Genomic DNA, 25276 nt, shown 5'->3' with positions numbered 1-25276 from the left:
TGAGTTAAACAGAGGGGTTACAGCAGCCCGGGCAGCCAGAAACATTTGCGCCGTGCATGGGGATAATGCCTTTGGACAGAGCACGGTAAGAAAATGGTCTTCTCGTTTTGACATTCGTGGCTCTCCACGTTCAGGAAGACCTTCGGGGTTTGATTAAGATAGTTTAAACGCATTAATCCACAACGATCCACGTCACTGTACTCGAGAACTGGCAATTGTGGTGAACTGTGATCATTCTACTATCGTGCGACATTTACATGCAATGGGGAAGGTTCAAAAACCGGGTGTATGGGTACCGCATGCTCTACGCCAACTCACAAAAATCAGCCGGTAACCGTGTGTACATCCCTGCTTGCTAACCATCAATTAGTTTGTGAACAACACCAACTATTCCTATCTGTATCGCTACTGGTGACGAGAAATGGTGTATTTATGCTAACATCGGGAAGAGAATGGAATGGTTGAGCGCAAACAAAGGAGCAACTCCCTGTACAAAGACCTGTGCACGTACACAAAAGATGATGTTATGCATCTGGTGTACTAAGAATTGCATCCCCGAGGTGTATCCATCACTGCTGACATTTATTGTCAACAACTGAGACGTCTTGCAGATGCAGTCCAAGAACAACCACCAGGAAGACTGCGCGAAGCGATGCTACTCCACATTCTGCTAGCCTGACAAATAAAGCTATACAGGAGTTTGGTAGGAAAGTCATTCCGCACCCACCTTATTCACCTTAATGTGTGCCCTCAGATTTTCAGTTTCTCATTTCTTATCGAGCAATCTTCAAAGAATTTAGTTTTTCGGACGAAAATGCCATTCGAACATGACTCGACGAGTTCTTCGCTTCAAAACCATGTGATTTTTAGAGTCGCGGAGTCGAAAATTCACCCCAGCTTTGGAAGACTGGTGTGAATAGTTGAGGACCGGCAGGTACCTTAAATGGTAAGTATTTATGTAAAATTGAAATTTATGTTGGGTTTGCGCTTTAACCACAGCTTTTCTACGTTGGTCGCGTTTGAACTAATGTTCTCCATCCTCATTTAAGTAAGATGTTAGTAACTGTCAATAAAGCCTATGGGAATGAGAGAACTGTAAGGAATAGCTAGTCAGGCTGCTGTATATTACTAAGGCTGAAGTATTTCGGCTGCCACATTAACAGCCCAGTTTCAGACGTCTACGAAACGACATCAGGAGTACACCCTGGCTTGGCGCCATTAAGAATCACCCAGGAACGTCGCCAGTTACACAACGCCGTCGTAAGTTACACTGTTTTAGATGGCTATCGATGTGGGCTCAGCTACCTTGAAGTAGTCGCTGCCAGTCTGCTTCTCAGAGAAGGAATATGACAGCTCGATCGTAAATGGTGTTTATTGAAGGTGGATGCCGAGGACCGGGTCACATATTTACGCACCGCTAGCAAGCAGATGACACAGATTGCGTTAGTTCTATCAGTTAATGAACGGCCGTAGCGCTCAAGAACAAGTTTCGCCGCCAGCGTAGTAGGTTAATTCTCAACGTACGCATTAGATTACGAAAAACGGAAAGAAAAAGAGCGAGACATACAGTTGTTTCATCCCAGGATACTGCTAATGAATCTAAATCTGGCTCTTTTATACGAACATGGCTGTATCCTGCTCTCCCTGAATGTGTGAATGTACGAATACGCTGCTCGAGTGCCGCAATCAATTGTAGAGGTATTTTCAGGCAACTTTCCAAATTCGTCTGGTATCTCTCTCTCTTCATAAACTTCGACAATGTTGTAGCTTCCTACGCACTGCGAGAATTGCGTCAACTGCATGGTGTGTTTGTTGGCAGGAGGCAGTGTGGCGCAGTCAATTAATACAGTGCTACACATCTCATTGCTCAAAGGTCCAAATGGCTCTGAGCACTATAGGACTTAACATCTGAGGTCATCAGTCCCCTAGAACTTAGACCTACTTAAAACCTAACTAACCTAAGGACATCACATAACACCCAGTCATCAGGAGGCAGAGAAAATCCCTGACCCCGCCGGGAATCGAAAACGGGAACCCGTGGTTCAAATGGCTCTAAACTCTTTGGGATTTAACATATGAGGTCATGAGTCCCCTAGACTTAGAACTACTTAAACCTAACTAACCTAAGGACATCATACACATCCATGCTCGAGGCAGGATTCGAACCTGAGACCGTAGCAGTCGCGCGGTTCCAGACTGAAGCGCCTAGAACCGCTCGGCCACAGCGGCCGGCAGTTAAATAAAAGAACCTTACAACTGCAGCGGCATTTTGAACCTCTGGCATAATGCTCAGTTGCGGATGTTCCTCCGACAGGATTGTTTGTAAAACTATACAGGTTATCTCTCTTAACTATTTTAGTTATCAAACTATTACAGCTGTATTATATAGCATCATAACATTCGTTAGGATAACGTTTAGTCTATTGCTAAACATAGACTGGAATAGAGCTATATGCACAGGAATAACGATGTCATTTATATCAGTACGTACTTGCATAATTACCTACTTATGAATGACCGCTCCAAACTTCGCTCCTACGTAGATATACAGTATTTTCTAGAAAGGGTGAATAAATGAACAGTCTCCTCGTTCAATAGTAAATACAGTGTGGCAGGAAACTTTTTTGTCTTCTAATAGATTCATCATTGCACCCTTTCCCTCCATGCGGAGGACTTCTGTATCTATTACATATTTGTGATTTTGGTCTAAGCAATGTTCAGCAAAGGGTGAATCTTGCTTCTTTATTCTCCAGCTTATGTGGTGTTCTCTGATCATAGAATAGATTTACCAGAAATTCTGTCCTATGTAGCAGAACTGACACTCTTCACGGGATCGTAGTATATGGTATTTTGTGTACTGGCTGGTTGTGCTGTATCCTACTTAGCAGCATCCCATGTAATTATCATCTGAATTCTTAATTTCTGTCATCCCATGGATACTTCTGGACATTTTAATGACTTTTCTTAAAATATTGCAGTACTTTTCATAGAATGCAAGTAGCGTCGGATTTTGGCTTATTCTGGTCCTTACATAAATTTTCCTCTGCCTCTCACTAGAGATCTCAATCCCTTTAGGTATTAATGGTTTACCTTTTTTTCTGGATAACCCTTTAGGGAAGCGACTATCAAACACTGACACAAATTTAGTATGAAATTATACTTACATATTACAGTTATATAGTTATATTATTATACTTTCGGTCTTCTCAGTTTGGACAAACTACCTCTTGTCCATAGATAAATATGGGCGTGTTTGTAATGTTGCGGAGATGACAGTATGGAAGAGGCAGAAACCCGGTGTCGGAACATTGGGCATTCTTCTCGAACACCGTCAAGGGGGCTCCTAAAGCTACGTCTGTAGTTCACAGACAACTCGCATTTAGCGTCTCAGATATCACTCTCCATGAGTGACTTAGCAAACAGGACTTAATCGCAGTCTTGAGATTTAGCGTAGAAATCTAAAAGACAGTCTGGCGCTCAGGATCTGTACACCACCACACCCCTTACTATTCCTGGACAGATAGTCGTGACGAAAATTTCATCCATCACCAGGATTAGAACCAGCTACCTTCGGCTCAAGTGCAACATTAGATGTCGCTGGTTGGTCGCCACATGTTATGACTCTTGCGGTCCGTTTTGGAAGTTTTGACTCATGAATTCCTTTGATGTAACATATTTCACATGCTCTTGTTAGTTGTTTTCATTTCTGTGAGACGTCTGTGCAGCATCTCGCCTCTCCCACTATTCATCACATTTATTTGCGATGGTAATATATTCTTACCACATGACTCGATTCTATAACCACTGCATAGCATGATAATTGCCAAGATTACAGATCAGACACGTCAATGCCGGACGGGAAGTTCATAATGTTGTGAAAAAAAAAAAAAAGATTCAGGGCACGAGGGAGTTTGACCAGTGATCTCGCTGTTTGCAGTACAACACCATGGCCACACAACCACGACGGCGAGATTCTTTCCCATCTCTCGATGTTACACATCTTTAGCTTGGACCGTTCACTGTTTGTATTTTGCTTCTTTTTTCACAGTTCAGTAAACCTTCGTGTTTTTAACGTGCTATCCACTGGGCCATTTTACCACGAAATCTGAGTGGAGTGCGATTCGGAGATTCCCTTGTTAGTGCATCAAGTGACGCTTCCATTGTCAATGACAGATGTAAAGTATCAGGCAATCCGGTGACAAGTAAGTGTTTCAAACTTAAGTAAATCTTTTATTTACTTATTTATGTAATAAAGTGAACTAATATTTCATGTGTTCTAGTTCGTCCCAGAGCAATCAAAGAACCTGCAGTTAAGGCCGGACGAAAGTAGTTTCGTTTGGTCACAGCACTTATAGAAGGTTGATGCTCCTGTTTATGCATATTTCCACGTGGTATGTACGTATTTTCGTCGGTGTACTGTGTCCTTTGCCCTTTGAATTTTCATAAATATAAACTGCTTACATAGAAGTACATAAGTAACTACAAGGTACCAATACATTTTTGTTAAAAACACTTGTTTTCCTTAGAACAAGCATCATGCTACGAGAATCTAACGTACTTCGATAGCGTTAGTTTTGTGCAAAATTTAATATGTGTGGCAAGGAACTCTTCTAGTTCCATTATGGAAATATCCCGACTGAAACAGCAAAATATGATCATTTGCCTCTAGTATGAGATATGACTTCCCCACTGACATGACGCTTCAATGGAACCAGAAGTAATGAAGGAAATGTCCTTATGTTGATGTTAATGGAATGAGAGTTTAGACGGAAAATCGAGTGTATGGTGTAGAAGGACTGTAATATAGCTCAGATTTTGTTTGACGGTATAGGTATAGATATGTCCTATTATGCAGATTTACTGTGAAAGGAATACATTGACGAGTTGACGATTAAAATTAGTTTCTTTCACATGTTTCAGGTACTAGGCGGTCAGTATTTCCATTTCGTCCACTTCAGGCCACTGTCATTTCAACCTGATTGGAGGCGACAACACAATCCCTACACATAAAAAAAGTCGAGGACCGCTGCGCGATAATAATCTAATCGATTAATTAAACGCCGCGCCGTATAGAGGGGAACACCAGAATTCAGTTAAGCGGCCCGGAACACGGGCCCTGCAGTGATGCTTGTCTAACAAAACGCCTCCCATTTGGAGGTGTTCAGCTTTACGACATGCTTTCAACGTATTTCAGACCAGATTACTGCGGCGATAAGCGTCCACGACAAGGCGCTACGGCTCTCGTAAGCACACACAGACCTTATCAGCTCCCGGTATCTCGGGGGGCCCAGCGATTCAGATCGCTGTGTCAAGTATGATGCATGCATGGCGTTCTAGAAGTGCCGGCAATTAATCGCGCGCTGTCTGGAATAAAAACAGCTGCACCAGCACGTCGCGAGCAACAACCCGTTCCCCTTCTGCGTGCCTCAAGCTGTAATAAACAGACTTGCAGCGAAGTTTGACGTCGTCATCCTCTGCGAGATTTACGTAGATTGCGGCGCGTAGTAGACGAGGACTATCAAATGCACAGTACCACTGGTTAACAGGAAACTTTTTACCTGTTCTGCATAATCTATAAGAGGTGTTTGCGTTAGATTTTCTTTCGCACGGCTTGTAATAGGATTCCATCTCGTATTTCCAGTCTTCACAAAATAAATCCTTATAATAAGCTCTCTTCATGCAAATTGGTTGCTAAGTTTGTAGACACGTGTTCATAGGCTCTTGTCCTCGATAAAAAGGCGGTAAGAAAAAAGTTATGTCGACAGTCATCTAACAATGGAGGTCTTTCGAATTTTTTACGAATTTCAACTTTGTGAGTCTGTAGTTCATTGACGAATACAGCTGAACTGTGTTCGAAAGGAGGAAAATTATACTACAAGAATCATGTATCTCGCACAACTCCAAGGTGATGACGCAACCAGGGGGACGATCTCATCGGGTGCATGCATCCGATTGTGTTGAAGGTAGTCGTGGAAGAGCTCCCTCCCACCTTGTAACATTCTCTCTGTCTTTCTCACACACACACACACACACACACACACACACACACACACAAACACAAACACAAACACACACACACACACACACACACACACACACACACACACACACACACACACACGCTGCAATCCCACGGTTTCAGTTAAAGTTTTCCAGGAGATTTACTTCATTCATCACACTAGCGTCGGGACTTTTATCCCTTACCAAGTATACTAAATTGACGAACCCTTTACCTCACTTCCAGATCACTGATAATTGACTGAATAGGTCTCAGAGTTCTTCAACGGACTACCTTAAATGAAAAGATTTAAAAAATAATCTCACATGGGCGCAATAGAGTGCTATCTCGTCCCTGCTTATTCACACAACGTCTCTTACGACAAGTGAAGGAGAGTGTTATACCTCTCAGACTCTCACCTCTAGCCATCCTTGAAACAGAAGTTTAACATGTTATTTTATTTCATTACAATGATAGTATTCACTTTACGTGTGCTGCAGTCTTTTTCCAAAAATTACAAAACTTATTACGGAAAAGTAAAGTTTTTCCAGGTGTCACAGTCTGTTCTAAGGTAGAAATATTCTGTTCAAGCTCAAAAGTGCTTCAATCGAGAAAATATTTTCAGTACCGTATTTAATAGTCTATGAGTTACATTATTATCTTACTATACATCAATACTTAATAAGGAAACAGACTGAAATAGAAGCTGTTGGTAACTAAGACAGATATCCACTTTCGAGAGAGGGAAAACTGTTAACACATTAAAGAAACTCAGCTAATTCACGTTCCGTTGTAGAAAACCTTCCATTGCAAGGTACAAGATGGTGCATGAAAGAAGAAATATGGCTTGACTGTCCTCATGATACGTATCTAGTTTTAAAAATATACTGAGTTTTACTCACCATGAAACTATGTAACTGAAGACTTAACAATATCCTACAGATAGCTTTAATATACTATGCAGAACTCGTAAAATAAGACACAATCTTATGTCTCGAAACAACAAGAACAGAAAAAAATGTCCGAAACTAATTTTGGCGCTTTATTGTGAGCATTTCTTCATCTGATTCTAAAATCGATCACTGGATTAAAATATCGACCACGAAACATTGCTTTTTCCTAGGTATACTATCCTCCAGGTATAATACACATCCCTCTATAACGAATGGCAAGTATTAGGTGTTTTAGTGCAGTTCTCCCTCTCCCTCTGCCTTTCTCTTTCTCTCTCTCTGTCTCTGTCTCTCTCTCTCTCTCTCTCTCTCTCACTCTCTCTCTCTCTCTCTCTCTCTCTCTCTCTCTCTCTCTCTCTCTCTCTCTGTGTGTGTGTGTGTGTGTGTGTGTGTGAATGACAAAATTTTAATTTTAGTTGTGAGGTAAAATTTATCTTTGAATTTATTAGTTAAAAGCGAGCTAAACAAATGTATCTGTTTTAATTCTAATTTTACTACTAACTAACTCTGAGCACTATGGGACTCAACTGCTGCGGTCATAAGTCCCCTAGAACTTAGAACTACTTAAACCTAACTAACCTAAGGACATCACACACATCCATGCCCGAGGCAGGATTCGAACCTGCGCCCGTAGCGGTCGTGCGGTTCCAGACTGTAGCGCCTTTAACCGCTCGGCCACTCCGGCCGGCTTAATTATAATTTTAGTCACCTTCCAAAATTCTGAGAAGATATCAAGCGCTGCTTACTACCATAAAAGAAATCGTGGCTGAAGCTGCTTCAAGACTCGTAGTAACAAGTTTAACCTTCCCGAATCGACCCCAGTGCCCCAAAGAGCTCTTCGAATGCTCAGAGCACACCACCGGTTTCACTGCAGCTTCCCACCCCGCCCATGAGCGTGACACGCTAGCATGCGGCCGGAAATTATTGTGAAGCCATACGTAATTTAATCAACGCAAAGTATGACCAGTGCAAGGGACAGGAATGTTTTAAACACAATACAACACTACCTATAAACTTAAGTACATACTGGATGGCGTTTCGACGACTTACGGGCTACATTGTTGCTCTACTGTATCCACTTCTTCAAAACAACCAACCTCTCCCCAAGAAGTAAAGTAATCTCAATCTTTTCGCCTTCTACTTCAAAGACGCCTTCACCATTCCTGACAGTCTCAACTGTAACATCATAGTCCTACGACTCCCCTCCCCCCTCTCTCCCCCCCACTGGTTGAGTTAGTTTTTCGTTAGCAGAAGCACGCAGCAATGCAGACAGGTTTATTGATAGTCTTTGCCAAAATGCTCCTCGTGAATAGATAGCACTCCCGTTACACTAATTTTGTATCTGTTTGAGTGTTGCTGCATTACTCTGTGTTTTTTGTTGTTGTATTACAGAATTTTCCACTGTTGTGAAGGTATTTTCCCACAATAAATGGTCATTTGAGTGACAATCTGAATAAATCATAATTACCTCATTACTCCGTAATGAGCCACCGGCGACCACGGTTCCCTTGTACCAAAATACTCGGAAGATATCCCTGAACAGCCTTTGAAATTTTTTCGGTGAATTTCTGGTTCCCCCGGCATACTTTCCTTACCGCGCCATGTGTCCGCAACGCATCAGGCTGGATTCAGTTTCTCTCAGAGGTCATAATGTTTCGCTTCAGCAGTGTATCTTGCTATGATACTACATATATTTTATTAGGGAATTATGCTATAAATTAAAAAAAAGACTGAAAACCCTGCCTCCAGATTTTCTCTGTCTCTCGGAGACGAGAGTGAAACGAAAATTACTTAACATTATTTCCTCTGGACACGAGAAATTTCTCAGAATGTAGGTTTGGAGCACAGCATTATATGGTAGCGTATCATGGACATGGGGAAACCAGAAGTAAAGAGAATCGAAGCGTTTGAGATGTGGTGCTACAGAAAAATATTGAAAATTAAATGGTCTGATAAGGTAAGGAATGAGGAGGTTCTCCAGAGAGTCAACGAAGAAAGGAACATTCGGAAAATACTGACAAGAAGAAGGGATAGGACGACAGGAAATGTGTTAGGATATTAAGGAATAACTTCCATCGTTATAGAGGTAACTGTAGAGGGTGTAAACCGTAGAGGATAGAGATTTGAATATACCCAACAAATAATAAAGGGCAGGTGCTGCAAGAGTTACTCTGAGATGAAGAAGTTGGCACTGAAGACGAACCCGTGGTGAATCGCATCAAACCACTGAGAAAGCGAATGACTAAAAAAATGGAGTAGTTTTAGACCAGGCTAATTTTAAGGCAAGTTCTTTCAGACTGCAATTACTGGCGGGCACTAAGATGGTAGGACCGTTAGAGAAGCCCCTTGATTTGAAGAAAGACGCCAGGAATGCATGGATACATTACTGGGAGGTAGTTGGCTGTTAGGATAAGTCAGGTAACGGCAACCTAACAGATCTGCAGAGTTCCCTCAGAACTAGCTGGTAAGACAGCTTTTTGTAGAAGTAAAATATAATATCTTCACTGACAGTCTGCTGTTCTCTTGCTTGAACCGTGTTTTTAAATAGGACCTTGCAAGGTCACTGTTAGTTGTACCTTATACGCCATTTAAAGTGGATTCGCATTGTTTAAAATATGTCCAGCATATGTAAACAGTGTGCTATTTGTACCGTGTTCGCACGATGTAACAAGCAACTGTGAGCAACATCTATACAGACGTACACTGTTACATAGAGTGTTTTATGGTTTTTAAATATTTTAGCGATGACAAAACTTTTATAATGTGCTATTTTTATCCACTTGATATGTTGTGCGTGAATTCAGCGGAAAATGAACATTTTTTACAATAAAAGATTTTAAGACCCAAAGATTATAGCATAGTCTGTTGAAACGGCTTATCTTAAATATATATATATATGTAGGCTGTAGAAGGGTTTTTAACTACGTAAGTCATTCAAGGCTTGAGTTTACCAACAAATCTAGTCTGATAAAAAATCCGACAAACATTTATTCAAGAATTTCGTCACGAGAAACTACTTTGTCAGATACATACAGGGTGACTCAGCTGCCCCTACCTATGGGTTTCGTGCAATCCACGACCCCTCAATTACTACGTGCAAGATTTTCATAGTCTCTGGCTCACAAGGTGCTAACTATTAGTTCTACAGAAAAAATGAACAGGACCCTTTTTTAGAAAAATTAATATAGTTAATTAAATGAAACAAGTTTACTGTTACCAGTCACCGTTTTATTTATTTCCACGGCGCGTTTCGAAGGTTTTAATCTCCATCATCGGGTGGATTTACATTAGTTAGTATTACATTTGTCTGTGTGTTATGTTACGATTTTTGGAGGAACTTGTGGCACTGCCTAGTGGAGAAACAAGACACTATTTCAGAATGTGGTTTAGGATTACTTTTGACAAAAAATTAAATTGCTATCTAATGGTAAACATTAAATAAGTAAACTAGAGTACCTCCAGTGGTCACAGGTTCCTTTTGCTGTCGTAACACATCACATGTATACTGCCACATTTGTAAACAAATATGGCGTCTGGAATCAGCTGGGTGCAAGGTTCGTATAGCAGAAGAGAAGACATAATCGCAAAGTGCAAAGAATATACATTGTAACAACATTATTACAGAATAATTGTTTAAAGTATTTGGAGGTGTTTGTTTTGAGTTGTCGAATATATGTGTGTGTACTTCAGGTGGTATATAAATCCAATTTTGACAAGTTAAAACAGCTAAACATTCGTACTCGTTTATTCAATCAGGTGGAATGTTAAAATGGCTTAAACTTCATACTTGTTAATAACATTTAATGTCAGTAACAGTCACGATAAAGCCTAACCCAAAAAATGTTCGCATTTAATATAGTTTTGTATTGTGCTACCCTTTCGATAGAGGCCACTGTATTCAAGTTGTTCAATAGAATCGTTCAGAAGTGAGCTGCAAACGCATTTTTCTTTAATAACTCTGATACTGCGGCCTCCAGTGAAAAGCGTTAAATTTCCTACAAAAGGTCTTGTTCACTTTTTTTTCTGTATAAGACTAATAGTTTTCATGGTGCAGACGAGAGAATATGAAAATTTCCCGCGTCGTTTTTTAAGGTGTTGTGGGTTGCATACAACCCATATAGACAGGGGCGGCTGAGTGACCCTGTGTACTTGTTTCTGTAGCTGAGCAATGCTAGTAAACGGTCCACGGTATGCCGACTAAAGGCAAGAGATTGTGTTGCGCCATGTGGAGGACGCTCACAAATGTTGTGCTGCAAAAGGCGGAACAATAAATACGCGGGCGCGCCGGCATGTAGCGCTGGTAGCCGCACTGCTGCCGCGAAGCGCGTGCCTCGCGGAGTCCCCGCTCAGCCGGCGGCGCGTCGCATTTAAATACAATCGCGGTCCGCAGCGCGGCGCGGCCGGCCTCCGCCGGAATGCGGCCCGTCTCCCGTGACGTCACCCACACACGTGCCTCTCCCACCACGCCGGACCTCTCCGCTGCCGCGGCGGCGCCGCTCGGATCGCGTGCGTCGGGATGGAGCAGGGCCGCATTAAAGCGCGGGCCACATAAAACAAACTGCAGGAACAGCTGATGCCCGGCTAGACAAAGGGGACCCTACGGCAATCGGATTTTTGTATTTTTTTTATTTTTGTGGTTCGTGAAGCTTGGAACTCAGAATATTAATCTTTGAAAATAAATTACTGCAAATATCAAAAATTCTCGAGAATACGACTTTGAAGTTTTCCGGTAGTCGTTAATATGCTAAACCGAGGTTTTTTCTCAATAGGACGCGTGGTTGTGTGGCAGAATGCTCTATGGCCACTTGCGGGTCTTCGGCTCGACGCTTAGCTGAAGCAAAATTTTTAAATAGAGGTGCATGTTCGACTAGCAGTTCCGTGAAGCGTAAAACATTACATAGATGGAAAAAAATCAGAACTCAAGTCTGGTAGTCACTGGTTCGAGTCTCGTTTCCCTCATCATTTTTTCGTTTCTTTCCTTCAGTTCCAATACTTACGTCATTTAAATATACAATTCCTCAAATATATGCTAATTAACAGATATCTAATTGCTATTTTTATGAAAAATGTACGTATTCTTATTTCTAATTACATATCAAACAAAAATCCAGTTTTCGTTGCAAATATACATCCTTAATTACTGATCTTTTATAAAAGATTGTTTAAATTTAAAAATCATTACAAATTCAACTCTTTTTCAACCTTATGTATTCTACGCTTCAGGGAAATGATCATAGAATATGCGCCCGTGGTTACAATTTTACAAGGACTGAGAACTGAACCGCGCCACATATGTGGTAGGCGAGCACTCTACCTCACAGTAGCATGGCCTGTCCAGAAAAATGTACGTTACTTTAGCATATAAAAGTCGTTCGGAAAACTTCAAAGTCGATGGAAAACTTCAAAGTCGATGTTTCTCGACAATTCTCGAGAGTTGCATCGAACTGCTTTCGGCAATTGATATTTGAGTTCTGAACTTTACATCCCACAAAAATAAAAAATAAAAAATCCAATTGCCGCGTGGTCCCTTGTGTGATCCTTTGGAAGAATTGCACGCAAATGTGATTCGTCCCCTAAAGACTGGCTTACATCACACATGTGAGACCAACTATTGAATATTGGTCTACGGTCTAGGACCGTTGCGAAGTTAGATTAATAGAGCGATATAGAGAGGATCCCATGAAGAATGGAGCGTTTTATCATGGGATGGTTTATCCGGTCTGAGAGCATTATGCAGATGTTAAACAGCCTGCAGTGGCAGACGCAACATAATAAGCGCTGTACACTGCTTAACTAAATCAATGAAGCACCCAGAAGATATAATCGGATATCGATATAGCTTTGTACACGTGCACACCATAGGCTGGTGTGTAAATAATTATAGAATTGTAATTCCCTATGAGAGGGAGAATGGCCGCTAGAATGATCTAGTGTTGCTCCTGTTTAGTGTTACTGCCAGGCCTGGTATTATCCTGAACAACGCTAGATGTTGGGTGATCACTGTGAAGGACACACAGATGCCGTTTACTCGTGTGAGATGGCGTTATCAGTATCTGACAGTGTTTGAAAGTGTCTAATTGTGAGTCTCCATTTAGCCGGCTGGTCGAATCGTGCAATATCCACATGTGTGGGGCATTCGGATGTGACAGTGGACCGATGTTCGACTGCATGGGAACGTGAGGGCGGCATACTCGTCGTCAAAGTTCCGATCGACCAGGTCTGACCACGATAAGGTTGGACTGCCGTACTGTGCACCGAACACATCGTAACTTTTTCACAGCTGCGTCTGCGATCCAAGGACAAGTAATGGCATCCAGAAAGATTCTGTGTCGTCCGACACGACGGGTCGGGGACTAGCAGCCGCTGGGCTAGGGAATCACCGTCCCTTGTATAAACTGAGGTGTAGTATCACCGCTTCTCTACCACTTTTTCTCTTCTAGCGCAAAGTTTATGCGTAACGGCGCAAGTTATCTGTATGGATCATAAGCTCATTACGACTGCGACAGAGAAAGAGATTATCTCTGACTTGTAATATAAAAACTTTGCAAATAGAGTGTGGAACTTTACGAGTACTTTGGAAATACTTACTTCTGATTTAGCAATTACGGAGAGTAAGAATCGCAGAGGAAATGTAGTTAGCGGCATGGTTGTAAGCCGCAGTTTTGAATACTTAATGTAATTTGATTAATTTTGATAGATTTTCGTCTCATAAAAGAGGATGATGCATCCTGAAATGTATCTATGTAGATCGTTTATGGAAAAATATAATTTCTTGAATGGAAAAGGTACCTTTAATTCTTTCGTTATTTTTAACTTCTCCATTGTATGTGGCTCAGAAATTATTTGGTGTGTCCTAACTCGTAGCGAACTTTGCATCCTGCACGAATTTCGTTCGTGCTCTATTTTGAGAGATTAATTCTTGGACCTTTATCGAAATTAATGCACAACTTACACACTGATTCCCACGCTGCAGAGTGAGTACGTCATAGTACCAAAGACGGCTTCTCCATGGCGTACGACTGTGCCTCTGTCTATTTCAAGAATTTTCAGAGTCGACGATCGCCGGAATTCTGTAGAGTAATTTTATTCCAGGTGCTGACTTCGATATAGAGAGGCAGACAGAGTAGGATTATGAATGCTAACTGTCTAGTCATTTTGTTTCATAGATTCGAAAATTCAAATAGGAATTAATTTTATAGCTGGGAGTGTGGGAGATATTTGTGTTAAAATATTGGGGAAGCGATTTCTCTCGCCCTAAAGTTTCCATACAAGTAACTAGATATTATTCAGTCATGATAATTTAACTTCAGTATAATGGGGAGAGAAGTTAAAGACGCTGACGACAAACACAAATGTTCAAATGTGTGTGAAATCTTATGGGACTTAACTGCTAAGGTCATCAGTCCCTAAGCTTACACACTACCTAACCTAAATTATCCTAAGGACAAACACACACCCATACCCGAGGCAGGACTCGAACCTCCGCCACAACACAAACTGCTCCTATTACAATGAAGGCTTTCACTGCTGGATATCTCAACTACAGGCGAGTCTTCCGCATTGTATGGCCGTGGTCCATGAAACGTAAACGTCTCATGGGCAATGGCCATACAACCCAGAAGACACACCAGAAGCTAAGTAGTTAGATCGTGAGAGCTTTCATTGTCTCGGGAGCAGTTTGTGTTGTGGTACTAACTGCCGCGTTTCGAGTGGTGAAGTGACCGGAGAAGTATTGTGTTCAGCGACGAATCCTGGTTCTGTAGTATTTCGGATGACTCATCTTTGACGAGTATGGAGACGACTTGGGGGCATGTCCTACTCTACCAATGTTATGGAGAGGCACAGCGGTCTTAGCCCTGACGTCATGCCATGGGGCCATCGGATATGAATTCAGATTACGGCTAGTAGTAATCGAAGAAAATATGATGGCAGAACGGTACGTTACAAACAATCCTGCATCCTCAATTGTTACCTCTTGTGCCGCAGTGTCGTGTTTCCATTTTCCGGAAGGACAATACTCGTCCACATATCGCATACGTCACTATGACCTGGCTGCGTTATGGTGAGATATTCTTGTGGTCAGCAAGATCGAGACATCAGCACCAGATAGAACTGCGTGTGTCCAGCTCGGACGTAAACTTTGTCCCATTGGCTGCGTCCAGGATATCGAGGACCAGTTACAAAAGTTGTGTGCTAGCTTCCCTCAGGATAGGATCCAACACTCTGTGACACCCCTCCTAATCGAATCTGTGCATGCATCCACGCCAATGCAGCACCATACTGGTAAGATGGTTCATACTGCCACATTTTTTGTAAATTTGACTCGATTCTGTAATCACTCAAAGAACATCACATACCTTCTCAACCTGTGAAGTTTCATTTCGTTTCCTCCTTCCCTTCTGGGTGGTTCACTTTTTTCTGTCAGGCGGTGTATATCACGGAGAGATTTGGTATTGAAATTTCGCGAGAGTTCGTTGTGGGAAGAGTCGGGCAATTTAATACTTCCTCCCGCGATCGTCTCACGAAACGACCACGACTAAAAAATCAGAGAAATTATTGCTCATACGGAACTCTGCCGACAGTCAAACTTCCCACGCGCCATTCGCGAATGGCAGAAAGAATATTATGGTACGAGAAATACCCTCTGCCACACACTGAAAGGTGGCTTGGAAAGTATAGATGTAGGTGTAGCTGTAGAATATGTAAGGTGCAAACTAGGTGCCAGCACCACTATTCTGCATTGTGGACCTTATTATAGCCATATACCGAGCGAGGTGGCGCAGTGGTTAGCACACTGGACTCGCATTCGGGAGGACGACGGTTCAATCCCGTGTCCGGCCATCCTGATTTAGGTTTTCCGTGATTTCCCTAAACCGCTCCAGGCAAATTCCGGGATGGTTCCTTTGAAAGGGCACGGCCGTCTTCCTTCCCCGTCCTTCCCTAATCCGATGAGACCGATGACCTCGCTGTTTGGTCTCTTCCCCCAAACAACCCAACCCAACCCAACCCCTATAGCCATAGAAGGTATAGACGTAATTATTTTGTATGGACTTAGTCTGCCAAATTAACTCAGAGTTCACGTTACAGACTTCATGGCTTCTTGTGTCAGATTTCCATCGACAACCGGTCAAACGTGCGGCACTTTAATTGACAAAACCGCTAATATTTTAACCTTTATCCTTTTTTGTAGTTTTAGACAATATGCAGGAAGTGCGATTTCAGTCACAATAAAGAAGGAAAATGTTTTGACTGAAGGCGTTGTTATTCAAAGCTGTTACGACTTTTAAAAGGACGTTTTAACGAAATTCTGGAAGTTCGGAATCAGCCTTATTTCTTGAAAAGCCTACTTCTTCTATACCTCGTTTCATTCAAACCAGGACACATAAGACGATAAACATTGTTTCCTTAATATCGAGGTCTTCCTGAGATTGTACCTGACACTGAATGATCACAAACGACCACGGAAAAAAGTGATTTTCCTAAGAGAAGTCGATAAAAACAGACTTTGAACATTATTATTAGAAGAAATGCAAATCGTTTTGGCCTCACTAAGTAGTGAAAGTAACTCCTTTCTTCCTCCAGTTATTGATTTTTATATCCGACGGACGGTTCCACGCGACGCGCCAATTTCCATCCGTGCACATCGGGAGTCATCTGGTCATAACACTATTCGTATTTCATGGACGGTTCAATATATCGAAACAAGGTTTCTGCAAAAGACAGCACGGAAAGAGGCACATATCATGTGCGATAAATACTGGAAACCTTTTTATTGACCGAGATATGAAAAAACATGTTGACAGCAGTGAGAAGTCGGAGGGACGGGACGCGTCAACACGTCAATAGCGCCTCAAGAAAAGTCAGGGGCTGCGTTTAAAGACGTCTTTAGCACCTGCGGAGCAGCAGAGCATGACGAGTTAACTCATCAAGAGCATTTAAATAAGGTAAAATTTTCTTGACTGAACAAATAATTTAATATTAAGTTTGTATATCAAACATATCTGCTTATACTTACAGTATGTTACATTTAAAACTGCAGTACCGATTTTTTCACAGCTATTAACATCAGTTTTTTTCTATTTTTAGATATGTACTAGCTTATACCGATTCCAGTAAATCATGCTGAGAGTCTTAATGTTTTCAATTCATTAAAAATTATCAGTTCATTAAATTATAAATTATATAACAAGAGTAAGGTCTATGGCGCACAGTCCATCACCAGGCTACTAATCTATCTGCAGGTGGAGTACAGCCCTTCTTACAAGGGAACCTCCCCATCGCACCCCCCTCAGATTTAGTTATAAGTTGGCACAGTGGATAGGCCTTGAAAAACTGAACGCAGATCGATCGAGAAAACAGGAAGAAGTTGTGCGGAACTATGAAAAAAATAAGCAAAATATACAAACTGAATAGTCCATAGCAAGATAGGCAACATCAAGGCGAGTGTGAGTTCAGGAGCGCCGTGGTCCCACGGTTAGCGTGGGCAGCTGCGAAAGGAGAGGTCCTTGATTCAAGTCTTCCCTCGAATGAAAAATTTAATTTTTTATTTTCAGACAGTTACTATCTGACAAACTCTTATGTTTTCATCACTTTTTTGGGAGTGATTATCACATCCACAAGAGAACATAAATCGGGCAAGGTAGAAGAATCTTTTTACCCGTTCGCCAAGTGTACAAGTTAGGTGGGTCGACAACATATTCCTGTCATGTGACGCACATGCTGTCACCAGTGTTGTATAGAAAATATCAGACGTGCTTTCCTGTGGAGGAATCGGTTGACCTATGACCTTGCGATCAAAAGTTTTCGGTTCCCATTGGAGAGGCACGTCCTTTCGTCTACTAATAGCACGGTTTTGCGGTGCGGTCGCAAAACACACACACTAAACTTATTACAGTGAACAGAGACATCAATGAACGAACGGACAGATCATAACTTCGCGAAAATGAAAAAAGTAAATATTTCATTCGAGGGAAGTCTTGAACCAAGGACCTCTCGTTTTGCAGCTGCTCACGCTAACCACGGGACCACGGCACTCCTGAGATGATATTGTCCTTGATGTTGCCTATCCTGCGCATGGACTACTAAGTTTGTATATTTTGCTTATTTTTTTTCATAGTTCCACACAACTTCTTCCTGTTTTCTCGATTGATCTGTGTTCAGTTTTTAAAGGCCTATCCACTGTGCCAACTTATAACTAAATCTGAGGGGGGTGCGAGGGGAGGTTCCCTTGTTAGCTCTGCTACTAGGAGGGGAAGCGTGGCGGGCCCAGTACACCAGTCGTCTTTTATCCTCCAGGAAACAAGTCCAGTACTGATCTGATAGCAGGATGAGCGGATCTGGATAGCACTGGAGGGACTCCTCCCCTGTCTGGGATTGACCCCGTGGCCTTCAGTATCCGAGTCTAGTGCTCTACCTGCTAGACTATCACGGCCATAAAAATTCTGAGGTAAAATTTTCAACAATTTAAATAATAAACAGCAAGTGCTGCACTGTAGGCTTTTGATTCGAAGACTGCTCGAAAATGGCATTTTTGTGGATTAGCTGTCGCAAAATTTTCCCTGGTAGAGCATGTATCGCAGATTCAGGCTAGAGTTGTATAGGTTCTAACAAGGGGAGGCCACGACGTTTGCAACGCGGATCTACTGCAAACTTCGTACACTCGTAGTACTCCATGAGGACAACAAAATGTGTAAGCAGTAGCGTGTACTTCTTAAGCGTTATTGAGAAAATTGCAAGATAATTTCGATCGTCAAATATGCGTAGCCGTTTTTGCCATGAAGCGGCTGCAGCCGAGTGGTGCCGGCACGGTAGCTCAGCGTGTTCAGTCAGAGTGTTAGCTGCCCTTTCTAATAAAAGAACTGAGCGAACGGATCAACGAATCAACGAACAAACTGAACGGGTGTCATCGGACGTCCGCCCTGGACAAATTCAACGAAAAATATACAACTATTTTTTTTTTTTTTTTTTTTTGAGTGGCTGGCGTTCAAGCCGCTGGATCGAGTTCTCGAGTTCCGTTCGTCAGTTTTTTTTTATTTTCAACACAGTCATTTTCTTTACTATTTGTATTATAATTGATATAATGGGAAAAATACGTGTAATCGGATGAACTTATATTAAATTTACAATGTTATTTGGCAGTCTACTAATTTTTGTTACCAAAAATAATATAATATTCAGAACTATCGACTAGCAAACGACCAAACGCGTAAAGTGATACTAAAAATGTATGCTTGTCTGTGATTTGAGAAGGAGCCCGAAACGACTTGTTACCTCCAAGTTTTGACCGGCACAGACGGCATTCGAAAGATGTACAATTAATCATCGCTTTCGACATTACAAGTTGCAGTATGGTATTTTTCGTAAAAAACATGCAAAACATAAAGTTACACGGCACCAGCTGCACTGAATAAATGCTATGTTTCCGCATACGCAAGGTCTTTTGACGTTTTCGATGGAAAAACAAACCTCGTTAACATTTTCAAAAATCTTTCTTTCAGACGATAATTTGGAAGCAAACTATGCATAACGCAGTATTTCCTTAAGAATCGGCGCTGATAATTGGTTGTGCAGTATCAAGTGTATTTTAATAGCGTCTTTTCCGAGAAGCAATTTCTCGTTCTCTTTCGATTAAATACGATCCCGCGGCTTGAACGCTAACCACTTAAAAAAAAAACAACATTTTGTTCTATATTGTTCTTTGCATTTGTTCAGAGCGGACGTCCCATGACACCCGTTCAGTTTGTTCGTTGGTCCGTTCGCTCAGTTTTTTTATTGGAAAGGGTAGCTAACGCTCTGAACGAACACGCTTTTTTTTCTAATCTCATTTTGTTCGTTCTCGTTTGTTGTATCTGCTCGAGGCGGACGTCGAAAGACATCCGTTTCAGTTCGTTGTTGAATCATTAACTCAGTTTTTTTATTACAGAGAACAGCTAGCCCTCTGACCGAACACGCTGAGTTACCGTGACGGCAACACTCGGCTGCAGCCGATTCATGGTAAAAATGGCCTCGCACGCACACACACACACACACACACACACACACACACACACACACATATATATATATATATATATATATATATATGACGACCGAAAATCTTGCGATTTTCTCAGTAACGCTTGAGAAGTACGCACTACTGCTTACACATTTTGTTGTCCTCATGGAGTTCTACGAGTGTACGAAGTTTACAGTAAATCCGCGTTCCAAACCTTGTGGCCTCCCCTCGTAATTACGGCCCTGGAATGGAGACTGACGCTTCTCGTGGTGCTTGCCAACTCATTGTCTCCATTTTCTACATTTGATGTGCGCAGAGTGTAATCACTGATATGATAGGTGTGACAGGCCGCCAGGCTTTGAAGAAGTAACTTTGTTTTTTTTTTCCTCGGTAAAGGAGAAGGTATAAATGATTCATGATGGTTGGTGGAATTAACAAAAGTCGGCCATGCGTGTGAGAGAGAGTAAATTTGCATGGCGTAATTGGAAAGCGCCGACCTTAGAGGTCGTGTGTGCAGGGGCGTGGCGCCGCGCTGCCACGACAACGTCATAGCGAGCTTAGCCCAGGAGGCGCCGTCCTTCAGTACTCACAAGCCACAGAAATTTCGTAATGCCTTCTTGCAGGCACTAATGAGCTGAAATTGTGTGTGACCCCCCTCCAGCCAACGGTCTGGTTGTACAAGGCGTTCTTTATACACTGCTGACGATTAAAATTGCACTGCCATGAAGGCGGCATGCAACAAACATCAAACTGGCATGACGAGTGCCACAAGGTAGGATATACAAATGATTAGCATTTCTGTGCATTATACAAAGCAGACAGGATTAACTACATCTACATTCTCTATAGATAAGTAAAGATTACACAGGGGGTTTCTCATTAAGACATCGCGTTTGGATGTTGGCTGTTTGTGAGAATATCGTGTTATTCCTTGTGTGAGGGGAAACATCTACCAGCTGGTGTCGGAGCTCAACAGTGGAAGAATTGTGGCTGACGGAGACTGCAGTTTATCATTTAGTGATACTGCTGTTCTTGTTGGTGGGAATTCCATTATTATCACGCGGCTGTGGAATCCATGATTTCAGGAGGGTCATCCTCCATGTAATACAATAGTGGTTTTCATAAGTTTTGGGTGCACTGCTCCCTAGATGTGAATGTAAACAGACTCGGCCTCTTCCGCATGTGAACATCCAACTCGAATTAAGTTTAAAAAGATGGACATGTGTAGTTATTTCTTTATCAGTTATTGACGAAACAAATTTTAATCAACTTTTAATGTTATTTCCCCCAATTTTTGCAATGAAATCAGCGGGAAGGATGATCTGTTTCTTTATATTGAGTTCTTCAAACTTCGGCACAAGATTGGAAACAGTGTCTCGCATAGATTTCTCCACATTCACTCGCGGTTTATATTTTCTTTTGATGACTGCCCATGCAGAAAGAGCTAACCCACATAGGTGGGATGATGCAAAAACTATAAAAAATCGTACGGCCCTCTCACTGACGGATACTCCTGCTTTAGCAAGCTCCGAAACCTAGGCAGTGATTAGAAAACTAGCTCCGATTTGAATGTGGAGTTTGAAGAAATGTCATAAAGTCCACTTGTTCTTCAGACGTAAGTTTTGATCGTAGTTGGTTACTGAAAGGGGCTTTGATCCCGCAGTGTTGATTGATTTCTTCTGGATTCTACTTCACACGTTACGCACTGGGTTCAGTTTAACGATCCACAAACACAGGCTTCAAACCATCGTTCGATAAAACTAACATTCAAGCTGTTTATTACTGAATAAAAGGAATAAGTTATGTAGTAGAATTCGACGGCTTTCTGCCACGTTGCCTTATTAACAACACCTATTGGCGGTCCTCCGTTTATCGCTACTAGCGTACACACTGTTCCTTTACTCTAAAAGCAAATAAATCTACTCTGAAGTAACAACTCACGACGCATTTCGGGAAATGATTCCGATTTTCAAGTGCGTTTTTTTTGTGTTTGTTATAATATTTCTATGTGATGTTGTCGATGTGTGAGAGTCTGCTTCATTTCATCGACTTTACTGCAATATATAAGAAAACACGCGTGTTTTATATACATTGCAGTAAGTCGACGAAATGATGTTGGTTTACGCTTTCTTTGTGAGGTAGGTGGCGAAATTTAGAAGAATTTGTACTTACAGTTTCCTTATGGTCCATTTGTGCAGAGTCTCACACACACACTAAAGTGTACAACAAGCTGTGTGTGTTGTTTGGTGTGTAAGAGACTCTGCACAAATGGACCATAAGGATACTGTAGGCACAAATTCTTCTATATTTCGTCACTAACTTCACAAAAAGATCGACAACCATCTAAAAATTGGGTGTTTTCTTATATATTGCAGTAATGTCAACGAAATGAAGCGGCCTCTCACACATCGACAGCATCACATAGAAATAGCACAACAAACACAAAAAACGCACTTGAAAATGGTAATCATTTCCCGAAACGCGACGTGCGAAAAATAAAATAAAGAAAATCGTGACTGGTAGCAGATGAGTTATTTATAAACAAACCAAATATTATACCTACGTAATTCAATGATATTTAAATACTTCATGAAATAAAGTAACATTCCTTTCCATCTTCATTTAAATCTGTTATGTTAAGAGAATATTACTAAACTAGCAGGGGCCCCGTGATTTTGCCCGCGTTTAAATATATCTGCGTAACGTAACATTAATGTTAGTAAGGATGGAGCAGGGTGAGGGTTGTATACGCAAGCATATTTTAATACGGTGACGTTCAAAATTCATAGAGAGTATAACTTTTTCTAAAAGAGCTAAGTGTCTCACATCGCTCTTTCTATTGAGATATTTGCCAACCACAGTTACCCATTTCCACCCACCACAGTATGAATGACACACGCTGAGGACTGTGTCGCCATTACATTCCATCACGAATGAAACAACAGAAACATTTTCACATATAAGATAAAGTTCTGAAGTCATATATTATTTAGTTTTACCTGAGAGTATTTATTGCTCCATATTTCGCGCATTTTTTTCCCATAATACTCACCCATTGTCACGATCAAACTACCTTACTAACAGCATAACCGCATTCATAATACCCTTAATGAGATATTACATTCTGACCCAGGTAACGCCGGATTTCTCATCTACCGCGTAACATTTTTGACCATTGTAATAAATGTGCACCGCGCAATATAAGTTGACTGCGCTGGCGAGTCAGGAGTACTCACCGAGCCGGAGCGTGAGGTTGACCTGGTTGGGGTACTGGACGCCCTCGTACATGGTCTCGGACTGCCACCAGGTGACGTTCTCGTTGTTGTTGAAGTCTGTGAGGAAGGAGGGCGGGTGGGTGCCCGCGACGCAGATGTCGCACGACTTGCGGCTGCCCGCCGTGCCCGTCTGCACGCAGAACTCGGACGGCTGCAGCTCGCCGCACGTGTTGGTCGCCTCCACCTGCAGCTGGAACGCCGCGTTCTCGAACGGCGGGATGCACCGCTGCAACACACAACATCGCATAGCCTCTGTTAATTCTGCCGATTTCCTTTCGCGTGGACTATGTAAAAGATGAAAGAAATCATATTTAACCGTAGCCTATCACACTGCAGGGGGACAAAGTTTGATATGTAAGTTCCTGAGTCTCATTCCCTGTCGTGTCCTAGCAAGACTGCCAGGAAACGTGCTGAACACAAGAACATTCAAAGTGATTATTAGGAATACGTGAGCACCCAAATGAAATTGAATAATGGTCTTTCTCAAGGATCCGTCTTAGCTCCTTTTCTCTTTGGCTTGTATACTGCTGATATGCCTGCATTAACATCTTTAAAATATGGATATTCTGATTATTGGGCGCACTACATAGACAACAAAAGGGAATTAAGGAAACGGCGGATGTTCTAACAAGTGATAGGGTGATACCCAGCTTGCTCTGTTCGTCCGCGATACCCAGAAATGAGTAAATACAGGTCACCAGGTACATGCTATGTCTCTTGACTAGCGGAAGTCATTTGACAGATTTGCGCATTGTCGCAAATTGTAGCAAAATGCAGAGGATGGAGGCTTTCTGCAGGGACTGTCAGCTGACCCTCAACATAAAAAAAATGTGGAGGTATGTACCGTCTGTGCAACTAAATGAACGCAGTTTGTTTGTTGCCATACGCGTTTCGCTTCATTTATTTCGGAAGCATCATCAGTGGCCTGAAATACATGTTCCTTTTTCTACATACAATAAACGTATTATGCTGATATATTACATTTTGTCGTGTTTTTCTCTTGCTTTTTAGGTAAGAAGCAACTTTTGCAGCACAAGTTTCGTATTTGTGCTAAAAACTTTGCTTCTAACCTAAAAATCAAGAGAAAAACTCTTCCCGAACAGGTCATAAAGGCCCAACGGTACTGGCCGGCCTCAGCCCATAGGCGTCACTGGATGCGGATATGGAGGGGCATGTGGGCAGCACACCGCTCTCCCGGTCGTATGTCAGGTTCCGAGACCGGAGCCGCTACTTCTCAATCAAGTAGCTCCTCAGTTTTCCTCACAATGGCTGAGTGCACATCGCTTACCAACAGCGCTCGGCAACCCGATGGTCACCCATCCAAGTGCTAGCCCAGCCCGACAGCACTTAAATTCTGTGATCTGACGGGAACCGGTGTTACCACTGCGGCAAGGACGTTGGCTTGCGGCAAGGACGTTGGCTTGCGGCGACTACAGGCGTTGCGAGATACATGAAACTTATACTCCGTTCTGAATATAGAAAACTATCAGCTGTATAACGGAATCACAACAATGGAATTTCGTTCTCGTCACTTCATTATACAGCTGATGTCTACTTCTACATCTACAATACTACTCTGCAATTCACATTTAAGTGCTTGGCAGAGGGTTCATCGAACCACAATCATACTATCTCTCTACCATTCCACTCCCGAACAGCGCGCGGGAAAAACGAACACCTAAACCTTTCTGTTCGAGCTCTGATTTCTCTTACTTTATTTTGATGATCATTCCTACCTATGTAGGTTGGGCTCAACAAAATATTTTCGCATTCGGAAGAGAAAGTTGGTGACTGAAATTTCGTAAATAGATCTCGCCGCGACGAAAACCGCCTTTACTTTAATGACTTCCATCCCAACTCGCGTATCATATCTGCCACACTCTCTCCCCTTTTACGTGATAATACAAAACGAGCTGCCCTTTTTTGCACCCTTTCGATGTCCTCCGTCAATCCCACCTGGTAAGGATCTCACACCGCGAAGCAATATTCTAACAGAGGACAAACGAGTGTAGTGTAAGCTGTCTCTTTAGTGGACTTGTTGCATCTTCTAAATGTCCTG

At 42.1% G+C, this 25276-nt stretch overlaps 1 protein-coding gene across 1 annotated transcript in view; it reads right to left on the bottom strand.

Annotated features, from left to right (window-relative positions):
* The window catches only part of LOC126188839 (laminin subunit gamma-1), a 1176568-nt gene that overhangs the window by 797555 nt on the left and 353737 nt on the right, over positions 1-25276 (bottom strand). The window contains exon 2 of the mRNA XM_049930455.1: positions 23179-23443. Within this exon, the coding sequence (XP_049786412.1) occupies positions 23179-23443 (265 nt within the window). The remainder of the gene's footprint in view (positions 1-23178; positions 23444-25276) is intronic.

Source organism: Schistocerca cancellata, chromosome 5, assembly GCF_023864275.1.
Source record: "Schistocerca cancellata isolate TAMUIC-IGC-003103 chromosome 5, iqSchCanc2.1, whole genome shotgun sequence".
NCBI lineage: Eukaryota > Metazoa > Arthropoda > Insecta > Orthoptera > Acrididae > Schistocerca > Schistocerca cancellata.
This window is presented reverse-complemented; position numbering and strand designations above follow the sequence as displayed.